At 33.6% G+C, this 20,707-nt stretch overlaps 1 protein-coding gene across 1 annotated transcript in view; it reads left to right on the forward strand.

Annotated features, from left to right (window-relative positions):
• Positions 1–20,707, forward strand: part of LOC306641205 (uncharacterized protein C8orf34 homolog) — a 490,512-nt gene that overhangs the window by 407,171 nt on the left and 62,634 nt on the right. Inside the window, 1 exon segment of the mRNA XM_079106179.1 lies at positions 1,667–1,743. Within this exon segment, the coding sequence (XP_078962305.1) occupies positions 1,667–1,743 (77 nt within the window).

A 20,707-nucleotide genomic window follows, 5' to 3' on the forward strand; every position in this document is an offset into this window, starting at 1 on the left:
ATACATAACGAAGCTCTAAAACGCTTCCCTACTTACTGAGACGAATATGAGAACACATTGAGAGTATTTCTAAGTTTAAAAAAGCCAGCAAAACCCCCAAAAGGATTTTTTTCTTACCCTATATTAAAAAAGTTTTTTAACATAGAACATTTTAATATTATTTTTAAAATCAATATTCCAGTCAAGAATTTCAACACATGAAACGAAAACTGAGTGAATTCTAAAGTTACGCTAGCATTTGTTCACAGTTCCGTAGAATGTAATATAGCCTTAGAGAATTTAAATTATTCCTAATTTACATCCTGATTTGAAGAGTCTATTGTCACCCTTACAACTTGGTTTTAGTAGATAGGAGTTCAAGTGTTCTTTGTAAGCGGATTATGATTTTTGAACTTAGTAAGTCTCATTATCTCTCTTGATTTTATCATCTAAAATTAGCTTCTTTTTAATGCTGATGTTCTGTTTAGAAGGGTGATAGACAAAATTTTTAAACTTATCTACAAATTGAGAATGTGTATGCTTCTCCCAAAGTCAGTTTTATATGGAGGGCTTTCTGTGTTCTTAAACAAACTCTCATTTTATATCTAGACCAACTCTATGCTATGAGATCAGCAACCTTTCTTCCTGAATATAAAATTCTGAATTATCAAAGATAAAGAGAGCTACAGGATTTAAAAGCTGTAATTATGGATTTATGCCAAGTTTCCCTTTGTCTCCCTGTTCCTGGTGGCCATTAAGGGTTAGGAGGATTTCATGCTTTGAATTTCTTCCCAGAGTACAAATTTTATTCAATCAAAAAATGTCTTCATTTGCACATTAATCTAAAAGAAAATCTTATGATTCAGATGGCTCTCTCTCAATATTACTAAATATGAGAAATCAAGTTTTAAAACTCATTGGTTTAAAACACCTGCCTCTAAAGGCATTTTATTGTTGGTTCTTTCATAGAAGGACTTAACTTTTAACAAAGGGAAGTTGACAGTATCTGGCAAAGATTATTTATAGATATAAATAATCCATATATCCATCCTTACTACAAAATTCTTTATAACCCACAGAAACTCATGCTGTTATAATTTAACTGAGCAGACATGGAAAAGCTTGCCAAGACTTTATTCACATATTTGAAAATAACTATTCTCCCACCCCTCTATTTAGCTAAATAATTACAACCTCTTGCTCAATACATAAAAATAGAAAATCTACTGCCATTTAATAACATGTACCCTTCTGTGGACTCGTCACAAATTTTCATCCTATTTAAAAGAGAAAACACAAATTGATGCTTAAATTGTGTAGCCCTGTGAGAAGACAGTTAATGGATAAAACAAACAAGGAAATATAAAATTACAAAACAGAAAAAGAACATTAAATATAAATGTGTTCCCACAAGGAGCTGAATAATATGTCACAAAGTGTTGCTTTATTTGCATAACTAAGATAGCTGCAGTTCTTGCAGTGTGCTTTCTAAATTAGAAATACTTACTTTCACAAATTATCTTTAAGCTAAATAAATATCATTCTGATTCTATTTTAACTCACAAACAGTGATTTTTGAACAACCAGAGCAATCATTTTAATATCCCTTTCACTAACAGGCTTATGTATCAGAGAATTAATAAGCAATTTGTGACTATAATTTATTCATTTTAATAAATTAAAATAGATTCTTTACCTGGGACTGAAGAAGCACTGATGGAGGAGGGTGAAGAATTTGAGAAAGCATCTAAATTAGCAGGATCTGTAAGTATATTCATTTACTTATTTTAATCCTCCAAACTAATGTCTATCATGGGAAAATCGAAAAGGAAAGCAACATTCTTGAAATTGAAGAATATTTTTTAAATATGCATGTAGCAATCTCTATATAGTCAACAGAAAATTTGCATCAGTGGATGGTCCACTCTTTTTTTTTTTTTGTTAATATACAGCAAGGCTGCATTCAGCTGTTTTAGCAATTGCAGAAAACTTGACAGAGATGAGGAAGACTAAGTTCTGGTGCGATTGGCTGCTTACTTATACATATGGATATTCTAAGGGACTATGTGCTGCCATCTTAAACCTCATTAAATAACTACATGTGTCATATTCGAGAAAAGGTTTTGTTAATCCTGCAAATTTACCTATTACTTCCAGCACACTATTTTAGTTGTGAAGTCCTTGTGATATTTTTGTTAGTCTCTTCAAAGGAGTATATTGGAAGAAAACCATTAGGTTTATGATTTTCAATAAAAGTAAAGGCTAAAAGAATAGAGAAAACAAATAGCTCTATAAATTATAAAGTCAAGTAAAGATTCTGAGTTGTGATAAAAGCCAGGTTAATGCAATCTCATGTGATCTTAAACATAATATTTAGACTATGTGCAGGTAATGCTTCCACATTATCTGCGTTATTTTGTTTGGGCTACCATAACAAAGTATACGAACTGGGAGCTTAAACCACGGAAATTTACTTCTCACTACTCTGGGAGCAGAAGTCTGAGATAAAGTGTGGCCAGGTACATTTCTTCGGAGGCCTCTTCCTTTGTCTTGTGGATGACAGACAAGAAGATATGTCTCCACATCTTCTTCCCTTTGTGCATGTATCTGTCCTAATCTCTTTTTCTCACTAGTAATATTTGTTTTGAGCCCACCCTATTAACCACATTTACCTTAATTACTTCTTTAAAGACCCTGTCTTCAAAAATTTTGAGCTATTGAACTAGGACTTCAACATACAAATTTTAGGGGCACACAATTAGGCCCCTAACACTCTGTGATGAAAACACATTATTTAAAACATGTTTTGGATTATAGGGTTTGGCCTAGGGCACCACATTTTCCTATGGATGTCATAATAAATTAATTCTAAAAATGACTGAGGAAATTAAATTGCTTTCTAATTACAGTTTCCCTGACCTTTTTGAAATTTGCATTTCTCTTAATTTTTTCTATATAGTGCTTGTCATGTCTGCTATGCTTTGTTATTTATTTATTTATTTATTTTTGTTTATTAACTATCTCCTTCCACTGTAACATAAGGTCTATAAGGGCAAGAGTTTTTGTCCATTTTTTCCCCATCTGCTCATGATGATAAATGCCCCTCATGATAATTTGTCATTCATTGTGGTTTGCAAAGGTTTGTTTGACTGTTTTATCATCTGTGAATATCACCAAGTCCTTATTCCTCCCTCATGTCTGAAAAGGTACTATAAGAATCTTTTCCTAATCACTCCCTCAAATCAAGTTATGTCCTGTCCATAGAATTTGTCTTGCTTAATAATACCTAGTAATCCAAAGCTGGTTGGGGGATCAGCTTTAATTGATCAAATTTTCTCCTAGAGATTTTTACTTCTTTCCATGGTGCTTACATAGGTGTTTTCCCAGTACAAAAATCTGTGGTAGGTCAATTTTATTTGTTTTCATTTATCATTCATTAAGTTTTTTTTTCTTTGAAATTCTTCAATTCCTTTAATGTTAAATTATCTGTTTTTATTTATTTTTGAGAATTATTTTTTATTTGTTCTAATTAATTTTACATGACATTAAAATGCATTTTGACACATCACACATAAATGGAGTATACTTTCTCATTCTTCTGGTTGTACATGGTGTAGGATCACACTGGTCCTGTACTCACATATTCACAAAGGGTAATAATGTCAGATTCATTCTACTATCCTTCCTACATCCCTCTCTCCCTTCACTCCCCTCTGCCTAATGCACAGTATCTCTATTCTTCCTTAGCACCCCCACATTGTGAATTAGCATCTGCATATCAAAGAAAACATTTGACCTCTGGTTTTGGGGGATTGGCTTATTTTGCTTAGCATTCTGTTCTCCATCTCTATCCATTTACCTGTGAATACCCTCATTTCATTCTTCTTTGAAGCTGACACTTTCCATTGTGTACATATACCACATGTTCCTTATCAATTCATCTGTTGAAGGGCATCTAGGTTGGTTCCACAGTTTGGCTATTGTGAGTTGAGCTGCTATAAACAAACATTGATGTGGCTGCATCGCTGCAGTATGCTGTCTTTAAGTCCTTTCGGTATAAACTGAGGAGTAGGATAGCTGGGTAAAATGGTGGTATCGTTTCAAGTTTTCTGAGGAATCTCCATACTGCTTTCCATAATGGTTGCACCAATTTGCATTCCCACCAGCAATGTATGAGTGTACTTTTTCTCCCACATCTTTGTCAATCTTTATTGTTGCTTGTATTCTTAATGATTGCCATTCTGACTGGAGTGAGATGATAACTAAGAGCAGTTTTGATTTGCATTTTTCTAATTGCTAGAGATGTTGAACCTTCTTATTTATAATCAAATAACATATTTAAATACTTTTTGGCACTAAGTGGTTAAAAATCATTGATGGAAAAATAAAGATGAGGCCCCTGAACAAGGCAATTTCTGGAGAGTAGCTGCTTTTATTATGAGGAAAATATAGATTGAAATGTTTGTTTTTTTTAGAATAATGTTGTTTTAGATGAAAATTCCCTAAAAATTCATGTCATATTTTGGGTATAATGTTTTTAGTCAATCAAGAAGAAAATTGTGACTTTAACTAAATATTAATGAAGAATTGGAACAAAACCAAACTTTTTTTTTCTTTATTACTATAAAAAAATAGAAAATACTTCAAAGCAAATGTTGAGTCATATCCTGCAAAAATATAAACATACCACAAATACTGAAAACCATTGAGAGTAGTTTCAACACATGCTGTCTCTATTTGGTAACTTTTCCTGTTGGGTATTGTATATTATGAAATAAGCAACAAACTCTTGGAAACTATTTTCTCAAGTGGCTTAATCTGTGCTTTGAAATATTTCTTGACTATTTTATGAATATTTTAGTGAGATAAAGGCAACGTTTTGATTTAAATTTTAATCCTCCCCCAAACAAGAAAGTCATTCTTCTAGAATTTCTCTCTCCCTCTCCTCTGTCTCTGGAATGCCTGTTAGCATACATCTAATCCATGAAGATTAAAGCCAGATTTATCAGGCAAATAAATTTATTAAAAAGGAACCAACGAAAAGAAAATCTAAAAAAGAAATGCTGAGTAGCAGATATTAGTCACAATCATTTGTATTATTGAAAATACAATAGACAATTGCTTTAGACCCATGATTGAGAAAGATCTAATACAAATGAATTTTTAAAAATTTCACAGTTCTTATGGTTTTCTTAATCTTAAAAATTCTCTTTCGTTTTAAAGGTAGTAAATAAACATGGATATAAAGAAAGTATAAAAAATAAGCAGACATTTGACATTCAATATTTTGTTGACCTTTTTCCTTTGTGAATTATTTATTGTATTCCCTGTTCAGTACTGACTAGGTTGTCAAAAGCTGAGTCCCATAAATCTCTGTCATTGGTCATCATTTCTTACTTAAAGTAGAAGAAAAATTAAAGGAAAGTTTCCTGTAGGGAAAGGTTTTCTAAAATGCCCAGCGATTACATTTTTAATATCTTTTCCTTTTGAAGGTTTTTATCTATTTGGGGAGATATGTAAACTTAGAGTGATAGTAGTAATAACCATATCACATATTTGTGCAGCACTTTTAAATTATTAAGCACTAAACTATCAGTCATCTCTGATTTTTGCAATTTTGTGATTCATCATGTTATTCTTGACAACCCTTTTGTGAAGTAATTAGTACTTAGTTTTAGATGAGTATACTGATGTTGCAAAGGATCTTATGTTTTGTCCTGGTTCACATAGACAAGGTGGGATAGAACTCATATTTCCCAGGACCCAAATATTCTTTGATGGAACTTATCAGGATCCATGTATTTATTACTTGTTTAGGTACTAATTCTCTGTTGGGTAACTCATGTAGTAATAAGGATGAGAATGGGCTACAATCAATAGCCAATATCAAGGGTAGAAATATTCACTAGGTTTAAGAAGATAGTGGAAAAGTGAGAGTTTGAGGTTCTAGGATAAGAAGATAGATTTTTATGAGAGGATGGCAGCAGTAAATATAGAGCATTAAGGATTAGTCTTGCTTCGGTTGTTCACAATTGGAGAGGTCCGAGAAGCCTGCAGAATCTGAAACTGGGGAATTACTGAGAAGAAAAGCAAACACAAAAAAACTCATGCCCAATACATGTTTCCTGGGGCAAAACTGATCCATGTGTTCGACTCCAGTGATTCTGGAATTATCTTGATAAAGTGTCTACTTAGCTAGATTGGAGGTAAAATTTCATTACTTTCAAGTTTGCCCAATATTGTGCTTTGTGGATTAGTACATAAAGCAGTCTGTTGGTTGATGCTGTAGGGCCAAGTGGATGACTTTCTCGTTTACTCTTTTCTGATTCCTTTTACTTCCACTCACAAATAGTGAGGTTTGGACCTGATTATCGAAAGTTGGAATTTCCCACACATGCCGCATGTTCTCAGGGTCCCATGCATATGGACTTAAAAATGAATGAATTTGGATAAGAACTAAATGTAGTACTCTTTGGATAATAGCTATAATTGGAAGATTTGAAGATCAATGTTTATGTTCATCTCTCCTGCAACACATAGAACTGACTTACAATTTCAGGGGGGTTTTATAGCAAGGACATTATTCCTAAATGAATTTCTTCATTTTGAAATAATTAGATGAATTGATTTTTGTTAAATTTTAAAAAATCTATTCAGCCAATGCAGTGCATAGGTCAGCAGAGGGTTTCTTCTGTATTTCTTTTTCCTGACTGAATGTTAATTAGCAGCAGAATGGAATCCTCTTATGTTAAATCCCGGATTTGGAAGTTATATTAAAAGAGATATTCCACTAGGCACAATGAACATTGATTGCTAAGACAAAGAAAGTTTTGCAATCTGCTGAAATCATATGACTTTTAAAAATATTCAGATTGCACAATTTAAAAAAAAATTTTTTTCCTCTCCAAAGCCTGCATTCTCCTTTCAGACCAAATAGTATGTGCCCCCCTTGAAGATTCATTCTTCCATTCCATTTCTGCTTTTCTAGATCTTTATTCCTTCTTTTGAAAGATGTTCATATATCTATACATTTGAAAGAAATAAAATAGCAAAATGATTACTTAGACTTGATAGCAACATAAAAAAAAAATGTACCATACCTTTCCATTTGAGGAATAGTATGAGGCATTGTGGACCATTAGACTATTTATTTAACTATAATTTTTTTTCTTCTTTTGTGGTATTAGAGATTGAACCCAGAGGTGCTGTACCACTGAGCACACATCCCCAATCTTTTTCATTTTTTTTATTTTGAGAGGAGGTCTCCCTAAGTTGCTGGGCCTGACTTCAAACATGTAATGTTCTTGCCTCAGCCTCCCAAGTGGCTGAAATTATAGATGTGAGACCCCATTTGTAATTCTCACCTCATATAGATGTGAGACCCTATGAATTTTGATATCCCTATTTCATGTTTTTTTTTTTTACTATTGTTGTTACTTTATACACACATCCTCCATGAAATTTTTGTCTCTTTCATTGTTTTCACAACTCAATATTTTATGTTTCTAATCAATCATCTAATACTTTTCCATATTCAAGTATAACTTTATGGTAAGTAAATTGTTGCACATATTTTAGAAGATTTATAATCAAGTAAACTAATTTAAATAGTTTGGCAATGGAATTATTGTTGGCTGAATAGGATAGTGAACAAGTTGCAATTTTTCTTTCTTTATATGTCTAATGTGGAAAAAGACACACAAATGGCTAGCATTTATGGAATTAAGACTAAACATATTTCAAATTGTACTCTTGCAAAGTGAAAAACAAAAGAGATGGATGTTCACTATCATCTCACCAAATAGAAGTCACAAATTATGGTGAATTTTGTGTCTTGAAAGCTCATGTTGACAAATTGTTGGCAGTTACCTGAAGCAATGAATTTTGTGCTAAAGAAAAGTGATTAATACCCATTTGCTCAACCCTAAAAGTTTTTTACTATTTCTTTTTCCTTTTAGCCTGTGGAATTTCACTTGACTTTTATGACTCATGGGCCTGAGATGCCAATAAAATTACTTAGAACTAGGTGCTACAGTAGGCAAGTTATCTAACCAAAGTTTGGAATCTGGTAGAATTTTCTTCCTTTTGACATTTTGGGTCTGTTGATTTCTGACACGTTGAGGATGGAAATATTTCCCCAAACCTATGCAAATATTATTTTTTAAACATCTATGAGTTTTAAAAATGTAACTTCTAAATGTCACATTTGCATAGGAAAAAATGGCCTAAGATGGTAAAGTAAGACATAAGTGTTTAAACGTTGATTGTAGCTTTGGCAATTAATTAAGTCCCTTTGCATAATTTCACTGCTTCTCCATTAGAAAAGGAAGATATTATTTCTTGAGATCAGCTCAATTCTGCCTTTATTTTTTATGATAATGTGAAAGGAGCATGACTTAATATGCTCTGATGCACAGCAAGTACCATTGATTTCTAGGAAAAACAATACCCAAGAAGATGTATGACAACATGCTGGTATTGTCCCATGAGCCCAGGAACGATTCCATTGCTTCTTATGAATATGATGAGCTAAAGGGAGAACATTTCTTGACATGAAAACACTGAAAAGGATTTTGCAGTTTGTGCTCATTTTTCTATGAAAGTGAGACTAGCTTTTGCGAATTTTACTTGATTGGTATATAAATGGACTGAAGAGGAAGAAAAGTAATCTGGATATGGTTGAGTAACAAAATCCCGTAGCTCTGATTTTAGGTTGTGCAGTGTGCACTGGGGAATGCATTAGGTTTAATATTCAACCCCTTCTTGGAGATGAAAAAGCATTAAGTTCTCCATAACGGGGTTTCCCTCATGTGTTCATCCTCTTCTCAGCTAAGAAAACTACTTAGAGGATATAAAATGGCTGGGGACAGAGTGCTTTCCTACAGAGGTGTACACATCTGTGGCCTGCTGTCTGCCTATCAACCACATTAATCTAACCCAAATCATTTATTTTTTTGCTTGTTGCAAAAAGTGGTCTTATATATAGTTGAGTCTCAGGAATACGCTGATTCAAACAGAGAAAATATTATATATTCCTGCTATTACGCTGACCTAACATGTATATTAAAAGAAAATTTGGGAAAAATTATCTTCAGAACTTTGTTGAAAGGATGTTCCATGTGGAGGAGTAGTGAGTGACCATCTCTTTTTAAGATAATGAACTCTTTTTAGAACTGAATGTGAATAGCTTTCCATTCTGCTTTTCTTTATTTTACAAAATGAGCAGATTCTCACATAAACATTTTCATAAACCCAATTATTAGTGCTTCTGCATTATTGGAGCCTTGTCTCTTTTGGTGTCTGTTGAAATAAATGTCTTATTCTCATCTTTTTAAAGTTTAAGACTTTGCAATATTGTTGTATTTGAATTAATGTTAGGATAGATATTCCCAGCCAGTTTATTCCAGGATACTGGTGATCAGGAATTGGTGACAGATATGTAGGAACCTCAGTATTACAGCCCCTGGTGACTCAGGTCTAAACAAACAGCCTGCTATAGGCGCCTCTGTGTGGTGTATGAATATTAAATTCCTCTGTCTGTTTGAATGTGAAAAATGCTGTAAAACACTGGTTTAGGTTGTTTGTGAATTGAGGCTTGGAAGTAATTCTGTTGCACATGGTGTGATTTTTGTGGACAGGGAGAGCCCTCAAAATTTCTTAAAGGGTCAGAGTATTTTAAAATTCTTGACACATCCCAGAAAAAGTTCATTTGGCATGTTTATCAGTAATTCAAAACATTTACCAGAAGTGATAATTCTTTAAAAATTTATAAATGAAAACTATAATAAACCCCTCACAGAATTCATTTGTCTTATTGATAAATATAAAATGGAATATTTTTGGCCTTTATGTTAGATTTCTTGGTTTACTAGTAAATTTCCTCAATTAATTATGAATTGTTTTTACATATATTTTTTAAATCTATGTATTTCATTTTTTATGAATTGTTTTTCTGGGTTGACTTTGTTCGTATTCATTATGCTACAAATAGTGTTGCAAGTATTTTCAGTAATTTTTCTTTTGCCTTTTAATGTTTATGATAGTTTTTATTTATATAAAACTGTGATTTTCTTTTTATGATTTCTTTCATTTCTTTTTTACATAGTTTACCCTCTCCAAATTTAGATAAAAATCTGCCTAAATTTTTTTACACTTTTTTCTTTGAGCCTGTTAATCAATTTTGAGTTTATTTCATTGGTCTTTTTGAGGCAAAAATCTAGCAATAGGTTTTCAAATAAAATTTTTTTCTGGCATTTCTTTTTGAAAATGCATCAGTGTTAGTTACAAACACCTGAGATAAATCACCTTAAGAAGGGCAAAAATTTTATTGGCTCACAGTTTCAGAGGTTTTGCTCCATATTTGCATGGTCCCATTTCTTTGGGCCTTTGGTTCCTTGGGTCCCACCAGTACATCACGATGGAAGCTTGTGGTGGAAGAAGTTCATTCACCTCATTGTGGCCAATAAGCAAACAATGAGACAGGAAGGGGCCAGGATCTCAATATCCCCTTCAAGGGCACATCCCCAGTGACCTAATTCCTTCCACCAAGCCCCACCTAAAGGTTCTACCACCTCCCAATTGCTCCATGGACTAGGGACTGAGCCTTCAACACATGGATGTTTAGGAGACATTCAAAATCCAAACGATAAAAGCATTACTTCCTTATCAGTTTGGACTTAAAAAAAAAAATCTTCATTTGTCACATAGAGCAATGTTTGAATTTGAAGTTTTTTTATTATATAGAACAATGTCATGACTAACACTTATTGAATCTTATTTTTGGTCAAATACTTTACAAACATTATCCTATTTCCAACAGATCTTAATTGCTACTCGACGTATATAGGAAAACTAAAATTGAGAGTGATATGATAACTCGTTCACAGTCCCTCAATTTGCACACCAAGGAGCCAGATCACATCCCTTCTTCCCAAGGTTGTCCAAATCTAGCTTCTATGAACTTAATCTATCGTCTGGACTGTGGAGAGTTGACCTCTGTTAACTTGTGTGCTATTTGTTTTATTGTAGCTTTATGTGTTTAATATAAAGTAGATAAAACCTTCCCTAGCAGAGTCAAAGACCTGAACCATCTTATTCATTATCTTATTCCTAAAACATGACTTTTTATGATTTAAAAACAAAATATATAGGATTAGTTCAAGAGAAGCTTTGTGAGTTTTTTGCTAGAATATAGGAAAGTACTCATTAGTTACAGAAGTTAATTTGGCTCGTTTAAGTAAAAAGTATTTCACACAGTGATTTTTGAAGTTTCTGAAATAAAGCTTAAATAATATTCATAAGAATCTCATAATATAGAGAAGGAATTTAAATCTTAACTTCCAATTATGTTGTTCAGTATGATTGAAACAAGCTTCTTGGGTAAAAAGAAGTGATATATAAACAAATATCTCTCTGTGATGTAAAACCTAGAAAAAAATTGTGTCTCATAAGAATTATGATTCAGATGTCTTTATTTATTTTCCTTAAATCTGAATTTCTGGAACTTCCTCATTTTCTCTTTAAGTTTCACTGATCTTTTAAAAAATGTTTATTAAGAAAGTAGTTTCATTTCAGAAGGTAGGACATTCCAAATATAAATATAATATCCCCAAATTTATAGATTTAACTCTATGATATTTGTTTTGCCTTTATGTCTCAAAAACAAATAAAATAATTAAGCATAAAAGTACTTCATCCTTGATTCTTTTTGAAATATATTTTCAATATTTTGAGATAATATTCTCATAATAAAATAATTTTCTTTAAAAAAAAAAGAAAGTAGTTTCAGGGGTTGGGGTTGTGACAGAGTGCCTGCCTCGCATATGTGAGACACTTGGTTTGAGTCTCAGCACTCAATATAAATAAATGAATAAAATAAAGGTACATCAACAACTGAAAAAAATAGATTTTAAAAAAAGTATTTGCAGTCCATTAGTAAGAACAGAAGCATTCCTAGACAGGAAATTTCTGGAAGTCACTTTATCAATGAAAAAAATATAAAGAACTTTGTACCTGAGGAGATTGATGTCAAGAAAGTAGGATAAAGAATTAGCTGATACCTGTACTTGGAGACCACAAAAATGGAGAAATCGTCATGTTGTCTATCTTTTGAGGAGGAAGAGACAAAAATATCCCAAATCAAAGGGACTGCCATTGAAAGATAGAAAAATGAAAGCAAACAGTATGTGGAATCTGGAAGTGCAAGTCCTGACAGGAGGCCATTTCTTCACACTTGGTGTCCTATGGCTCCACCACTGGAGGCCAAGTTAGTGATCACCATGGGGGAGATCAATATTGCTTTGGTGAATTTGCCTCCCTAGCTATCATTTCTAGTAGACAACAGGATGACATTAATTTTGCATGAAATATTTTCCATGCCCAACATAGCCTGTCTCCATGATTCAAATTCCTTTGTCCTTCTAATGCTTTATTTTTCTGGTGGATGAACTTCATCCCCACTTCTATAGTAAACTTCTTACCAGAGAATACCACAGGATACCACCATTATTTCTTTCAGTCAAGTAATCTATGAAGATGGGGATCCTCCTAGATCCTTCCTTCTGCTTCAACCCAGGGTCCTGGCAGTAACACTCATCATTTTAATGCCTCCACACACTCCATTGGAATTTGTCCACACAACTGTCCATCCCAGGAATTCCCATCTAGTGTGTAATGAAGTCCATGCCCCTATTGGGGGTCATATTTTCTTCTTGTGATTCACTGCTATAGATAGTGACAGATAGAAGGGGAAATTAATTGAGAATGGCTCATGGCTTTGACAGACTAAAATACCTTAAGAACAGGAACTCTGGTTGTAACCATGTGAAATTTATTAGCTTTACTTACATTAACTTATTTAAAGTTGCACAATCACTTTGTGAGATAAGTGTGTTTACCTCCTCTTTAAGATGGAAAAATTAAATTTACAGAAACTCACACCAGCTAATGGCAGAAATGTGATTAGTGTGTCACAATCCAAAGCCTCAGAGATTCACTCTGAGGGCCCTACTGGGATTCAGATGATCACTTTCCACTGTTTGGGGAGGCCAATGAGTATGTGCTTGTGTTATTGGAAACATATCCAGGTCTCTCATCCCCTTTCACCAGAGCAGTTCCAACAATATCTGTCTTATACACAAGTTTTGTGTATTTAATTTTTTTGAAAATAAGAATTGTCCTTCTATATATGAACTTCAAACTTATTATTCAGATTATTCTGAACATTGAGTATTTTTTGATAGAGCCCTAAGAGTACATACAGTTTTCTGCTCCTTCTGCATCATGCAAATATTCTTTAAATTAATCATGCACCCTTAGGTCTTAATGACTTAGAGAACAGCAAAAATATTTTCTTGTCAAGGAAATTTATTTTGGAGATTTTTGAAAGCCTTTAAAATCCTGGAAAATCATGTTTCTTTTTGTGGAGTAACAATCATATCCAATTATATTAAAAGTTTGTTAAATTTTTTCAGGACTGATAAAATTTGACATAGGATGCTATGGTTACAATTTCTTATTTAAATTATTTGCAAGTATGTTTGACAAATTCAGACTTTACAAATTTAACTGGATATTTGATTGCATTTTTGAGTGACTTCAACTTGAAAGAAAGGAAAAAGGGGAAAAAACACAAAGAAACAAGTTATCATGAAAGAATAGTTGTTAGAAATTCATGAGAAAGTGTTTTATACTCAAAGTGGACCTTAGGAAGTTCTGTTACTTTCACTTTTAAAGGACATAAAATTTTAACTTTAACTATATTACTCTATCTATCTATCTACCTATCTATCTATCATCTATCTATATGGTGCTACTGGGGATTGAACCAAGGGTCTTGCACATGCTAGGCAAGCACTTAACCACTGAGTCACATCCCTACCCCCAGTCTAAATTTTTGAAACACCAATTTCCATGTTCCTTCCTTTTGTGGAACTGCTAGTTATTTAAACTCCATCCTGGGATGCTTGTTCTACAGCATGGAATTAGTTGATGACCTCAGGTTCCACAATACCTCAGTAGCATTTAGGAAAACCTCCTATTCCACTGTTGACTGTTTCCTACTGAGACCAGAGTCCTCCATTTCTTTGACTAGTGACTTTTTCAGACAACTGTTGACATAAAAGGAAAGCAAAGAAACTTAACAAATCATCTTTTCTATATTGGAAATTCAAGCATGATGTATTCATTTTATCTGTGGTTTCAAGAATTCGCTCAACCATGATGTGCAAATGCCAAGTAAATAGATTTTGATGTGTTTTCACACAGTCAGTAAAATAGACTGTAAAAAGGCACACTTTGTCTTTCTGTGTCTCTGAGGCTGTTTGTTAAAAATTAGTAATGTCTATATATGCATTTTAGCTTATTAAATACTTTTGTATTATTTAAACGAACCTGGAACTAAGTATTGTTGTTTTCTCCACTTTAAAGATGTAAAAAGACACGCATAAAGAACTTGTCACTTCATATTAATAGAATTATAATTCCTTCAGACTTATTCTGAATGTTCTTTAAAATTTTAGCAAATAGATGGCAGTGTAGCTTGCAAAATCATCAATCTAATTTTTTACCCCTGTTTGATGTAAGTCCAGAGATTTCCATGATGTAGATTCTTGATTATTGACACAAAGATATTTTTACCAATAATATATTAAAGAATAGAATTTGTACGACAATGAGTTATATTCATCTCAAGATATTCAGCACCTTACACGGTGTCAAGAAAATGAGGTGCTCAAGAAAAGTTTGGTGTGTTGAACTGGAAGGGGAAAAAAAATCACTCTAGAACACTTAGGTGTTCTTTTATTCACTAACATGTTTCCAAAATGGCTATTGTATTAAATGGAATATAATTCTGTACTTCAAAAATAATATTATGATTCTTTTAACTGCACTTAAAACCTGCAACTCCAATGTTTTAGATAACTTCCAAGTCTGCTGGAGTCTGTTTATTAAGCTGGGGATTATGGGATGATATGGGTCTGAATAATTTCCATTTTGTCATCTTAATCATTTTAGAAATTTTGTTTTTCATCTAATTAAATAAGAGAAACACCAAATCCAATGTCTGACTATGACATGATATTATTATTGTTCTGTGACTATTGAATCAGTGTAACTATAAGCAATGGGGTTTAGGTTTACAGAAGTTTACAATAAAAAGTAGAAGTTCCCATATATGTAAGACACATAAAACATGCTTCTAGAACAGATTTAGAAAACAGGCTTCCCAAAACAAGCTTGAGAGCTCCCCTCAGGCAAAATATACTTAAAGCGATCTTATGAACTCTGATTTGAGGAAAAAGAAAATGCTTCATATCTTCAAACTCTTCATCTACTGCTTCTTCCATATTCTGTCCTTGTTAGAAAACTGTTATTCTCCCAGACATGTTACTCATCTTTGTATATAAATACTCATTATTTTCCCATGACACAGTTAAAAGATATAATATCATGTTTATTCTTATTCTCCATTGCAACTTTCTGATCATTCATTTTCAACTCTAAATAAAAATTCTTCTAACATTTATATTATCTAACATAATGTCAGTTTATCACTTATCTTAGTCTATTTTGTGCTGCTGGGTAATTTACAATGAACAGAAGTTTATTTGACTCATGACTCACATCTAGAGACTGAGGGGCTAGTGTATAATAAAGGCCTTTGTGCTGGATTGCCCCATGGTCAAAGGCAGAAATGCAAGAGGGAGAGAGAGAGAGAGAGAGAGAGAGAGAGACAGAGAGAGAGAGAGAGAGAGAGAGAGAGAGACAGACAGACAGACAGAGAGGTGGGGGGGGGCTAACAGTTTTTTATAAGGAACCAACTCCTATGATAACCCAGTCCCATGGTAATGCAGAACCTTCATGACCTCATTCCTTTCATTAGATCTTATTTCCCAACAGTGTTGCTGTGGGGGCTAAGTTTCTAACTCTTGCTTACTTGCTTTTTGGGAGATGTATTCAAAACACAGCACCATTCACACTCCTCAGTCATTGAGAACTTTTGTCATGATGCAACTAATTAATTTTCAAAATTTCTTTACATTTGACTCTTCAGTAACCTCTGCCAAGCATCTGACATCTAAGGCCACAGCTTGAACCTTAGCATAACCTAGTTCTGTTCTACCTCCAGTGTGCCATTCTCTAACAATAACACCCTCTTTCCATTTTCTCATTCCCTTAGCCCCACTATTCTCTTCTTTGACTTAAGAGCTTCAGGGCCTGAGTCATTTCCTCCTTATATACCTTATCTAATGAAGACTTCAGTAGTGTATCTTATCAATCCCTTGCCCTAGTCTTCCTTTGCTACTAATTCTCAGTTTTAATTTTTCCTTAATTTTCTATCTCTTTTTCCATTCCAACTAATCCAAACCAGACTCTAGACTCTTGCTTCTTAAGATAATAAACAATACGAAAACCAACCAAACAAAGATCTAGTAAGCAAATAAAATCAACCATACAAACTTGGGTCTATCAGGCTTGAAGTCCTTCAACATCCCATAACCCTATGCTCATCTGTATGAATGGCCTCTTTCCTTTATTGTCATCCAGTTGCAGAAGAGAGGTTTGAATTATCCTTTTCCAGGATTGCTGTTAATAATTCTTTACCATTTTAAAAAACATACTTTTTTTCCTTTTACTATATTTCCATACCTTCCTTCATACTTTCCTGAAGACTCTAAACATTTTCAAGCATCTTTCATTAGGAAACAGATATGTAAATGATTTCATGTTCCACTGTTAGCTGCTATTGTTTCCACCCCTGACCTTTACATCATGATTTTAGAAAGAAGAGACTGCTTCTGCTATGGCCTGTGTTCCCCAAAATCACATGTTGAAGCTTATTCACCAATGTGATAGGATGAAGAGCTGGGACCTTCAGGAGAGGATCAATTAATGAGGGTGGAGTCCCCATGAGTGGGACCAGGAAACTTATAAAAGGGATTGAGGGAGTGGTTTGCTCTTTCCATCTCTTCTGCCTCATGAGGACCCAGAATTCATCCTCTTTAGAGGATATAGCAACTAGGCGCCATCTTGGAAGCAAAAAACAAGTGCCTCAACAGACACTGAACCTATTGGTGCCTTGGTCTAGGACTTCCCAGCCTCCAGAAGGGTGAGTAAATATATTTCTGTTCTTTATAAATGATCGAATCTCAGATATTTTCTTATAGCAAAGTAATAGAGTTTCCTTTGAACTCATTCTTTTTTTTTTTTTTTTGGTACCACAGATTGAACAGGAGGTCCTTAACCACTGAGTCCCATCCCCAGCCATTTTTATTTTTTATTTTGAGACAGGGTCTTGCTAAGTTGCTTAGGGTCTCACTAAGTTGTTGAACTTGTGATCCTTCTGCCTCATCTTTTCCAGTTGCTGGGATTACAGGCATGTGCAGCTGCACTGTATATACATTAATTTTTAATCCATTGAAAAAGTGAAAATGTATTCTTTAACATCCAAATCCAATGAACTTCTTTCAGCCTTCACTGTATTTAATTCTTTTGGGAAATGGATGTGCTTGACTACCACCTCTTTCCTCCTAAAGTTCTGTTTTCTTTTGTTATCTAACTCCTTTTTCTTCTTATTATCCAACTTCCAGACCATCTGTTTTCATCCCTCTTTGCTAGCTCTCTTCTGCTGACCCCTTGAATGTTTGTATTTACCAATGCTGCTTTTTACTTCTCTTCTCATCTTGTCACTCTTGTCTGAATGATATCATTCATACCCACAACTTCTATTCATTTAGTCCAACTCTCTTTTCTGGATATCTCCTTGAGGTTCAGGATTATATACACCAAACCAAACCAAACCAAACCAAACCAAACCAAACCAAACCAAACCAAACCAAACCAAACCAAACCAAACCAAATAAACCACCAGCAATGAAGAAGAAGAAGGAAAGGAGGAGGGGGAGGAGGAGGAGGAGGAGGAGAAGAAGAAGAACAACAACAACAAAAACAACACAGAACCTTTTCACTACTGTCCTATGACCATTTGGATATTGAAATGTCAAAGCTGAAATTCTTTTAATTTAATGTTTTAGCTTTAACACATTAAGTCCCAAGTTTCCAGTTCCATTAATATTTTAACAAATTTAACACAGGTGCATTTTATGTAAATTAATATTAGTTAATTTTATAATTATTATGGCAATTATATTCTTATTATTACTATTATAAAGCTATATTATAATTTACAAAGCTTATAAATATTATAATTTATAATTTATATATTTATAAAGCTATAAAGCTATATTATATATTATATACTATCTGTAAGTTTTTACAAGGGTTCCATGGTCTAATTAAAAGTTCTCACCATATTTTATCCAAACCATTTTCAAACTTATCTCTATATCTTCAGACTTTTTCTCCATTGACTTGTTCTATTAAAAACTAAGCAGATAATTCTAAATTAAAAATCTGACCATGTTGTACTTGTCCCTCTAGTCATTATGAATGGTTTGCTATCCTTGGAATCACAGTGGTTAATTTCAAGCTTCCATACTTAGGTATTCTATGTTCCCACTTCACAGGAAATATTCTTAGTCCCCTGAAAATCTCCATCTTCTATTAGTGTTAAGCTTCCTAAATCCTTTCCTGAATTTCTTTGCATATGTATTTCCTCTATGCTCCAATTGCTGTTGCATTACTTTGCTTACTTCAATCTCATGTGCTATGATTTCTGAAGGAACTTTGTTACTAATCTGTTTCAGTCTATTGGATTCTGACTCCTTGAGATTAGGAAATGGTCTTATTTATTTTCACTCCACAGCCTAGTTATGCTTACAAATGAATGAATGGTACATCGGTCTCTGGAAATAAGTCTATTATGTCATTGTTAATGATGTTACCTGAGTGTAAGTCTTTGTGTTACTTCATATCATGAATAGTCTGTGACTATCATGTTCAAGTACAGACAAGTTCAGAGGATATACATTCAGGCAGAAATGGGGGGAAAAAAATCCAACAGTTCCCTGATATCCAAGATAGAGGCCTAAAATCTGCCTTTTGCTTCTTTGAATTAGTCAATAAATCAAGAATTTAATTAATAAATATTTGTCTAGTCATTGTATCAAGTGCTGTGGAGAATATAAAAACATGGTGGGTATAATTTCTATTATCAAACCTTGTATCCTAATCATAGGTTGAGTCACTAGAAATCAGTTAAATTAACATACAATGTAGCTTGCAATGAATCAAAATAAATAAACTATTAAAAAATCATGCAATGTAGACAAATAATACAAGTTGTAAAATGACTGACATTTACTGATTTTCTTTCAATGTGCCAGTTGTGATGCTGAGTGTTCTCATATAACTTGTATAATTTATCATTTTCATGCCAAACTAATGATATTATGTTCATTAATGAATAAATTAATAATAATTAATAAATAAGTGTTAATTAGAGTTTCTTTTTTTTATTGTAAACAAATGGGATACATGTTGTTTCTCTGTTTGTACATGGCGTAAAGGCATACTATTTGTGTAATCATAAATTTACATAGACTAATGTTGTTTGATTCATTCTGTTATTTTTCCCTTCCCCCCACCCCTCCCACCCCTCTTTACCCTCTATACAGTACTTCCTTCCTCCATACTTGCCCCCCTCCCTAACCCTAACTCTAACCCTAACACTAACCCGTCCCTCCCCCCCATTATGTGTCATCCTCCACTTATTAGCGATATCATTCGTCCTTTGGCTTTTTGAGATTGGCTTATCTCACTTAGCATGATATTCTCCAATTTCATCCATTTGCCTGCAAATGCCATAATTTTATCATTCTTTATGGCTGAGTAATATTCCATTGTGTATATATACCACAGTTTCTTTATCCATTCATCAATTGAAGGACATCTAGGTTGGAAGGGCATGACTTATAAGTGGTTTCATGAAAATTTGAACCCATGCAATCTGCTTACCAGCTCTCTAGAGTCCAATACCATCAAGATTTAAAGGTAAAAATGAAGGATTAAGACAAATATTACTATAAAACACTAATGTACACTTAAAAGATAGTAAAGAACTCTTAAGAAAATGGAATTTGAGGAATATCTTATATGTTTAAAAATTTTTTAATGTACTAAGAGAAGAGGTGAAATAGCAGGTGGGAAAGAGACATGGGGAATCCTTGGAATTTAGAAAAAAAATGATTTTATTCCAGAGTCATAGAAACCTGCATGGTGGTAGCAGATAGTTTGTGTTTCAGAACAACTCAGGCCTAGTGTATGAGGTCCAACCTCAAGGTGCCGTGAGACCAAAACAGAGAGACAGATATATCTAGAGTTGCACCAAGTGCAATTTATTGAGGGTCTTACTGATAAAAGTATGGTCCTGGGTTGCAGCAAAACTAGTTGGAGCCCCACAATTTGGGTCAGAAATAGGGGCATATTTATGGATTAGGACAAAATTGATGTTATCCTGACTGGAATATATCCCTTTTATGTTGAGATAATATTAAAAAGTCAGGGGCATCCATGTCAGGTTCTGGTTGTAAACCCCACATACAGTTACCACACAGCTAACCCAAACTAGGAGGGACTGATTAGGTTATAGTTCTCATCCGTTAAGCATTTTGCCTCTGAATATTCCTACATTAATGCAGGTGCTTTGGGGGAACACCTCATATCCAGACCATAACACCTATTTATAATTTGCTGGGAAACTATGTAGGAGAAATCAGGGTAATGGCTCAGGGACAATCATAGTGATTCTGACTCAAGTGGTTACAGT

Source organism: Sciurus vulgaris (assembly GCF_902686455.1).
Source record: "Sciurus vulgaris genome assembly, chromosome: 1".
In the NCBI taxonomy this organism is placed as follows: Eukaryota; Metazoa; Chordata; class Mammalia; order Rodentia; family Sciuridae; genus Sciurus; species Sciurus vulgaris.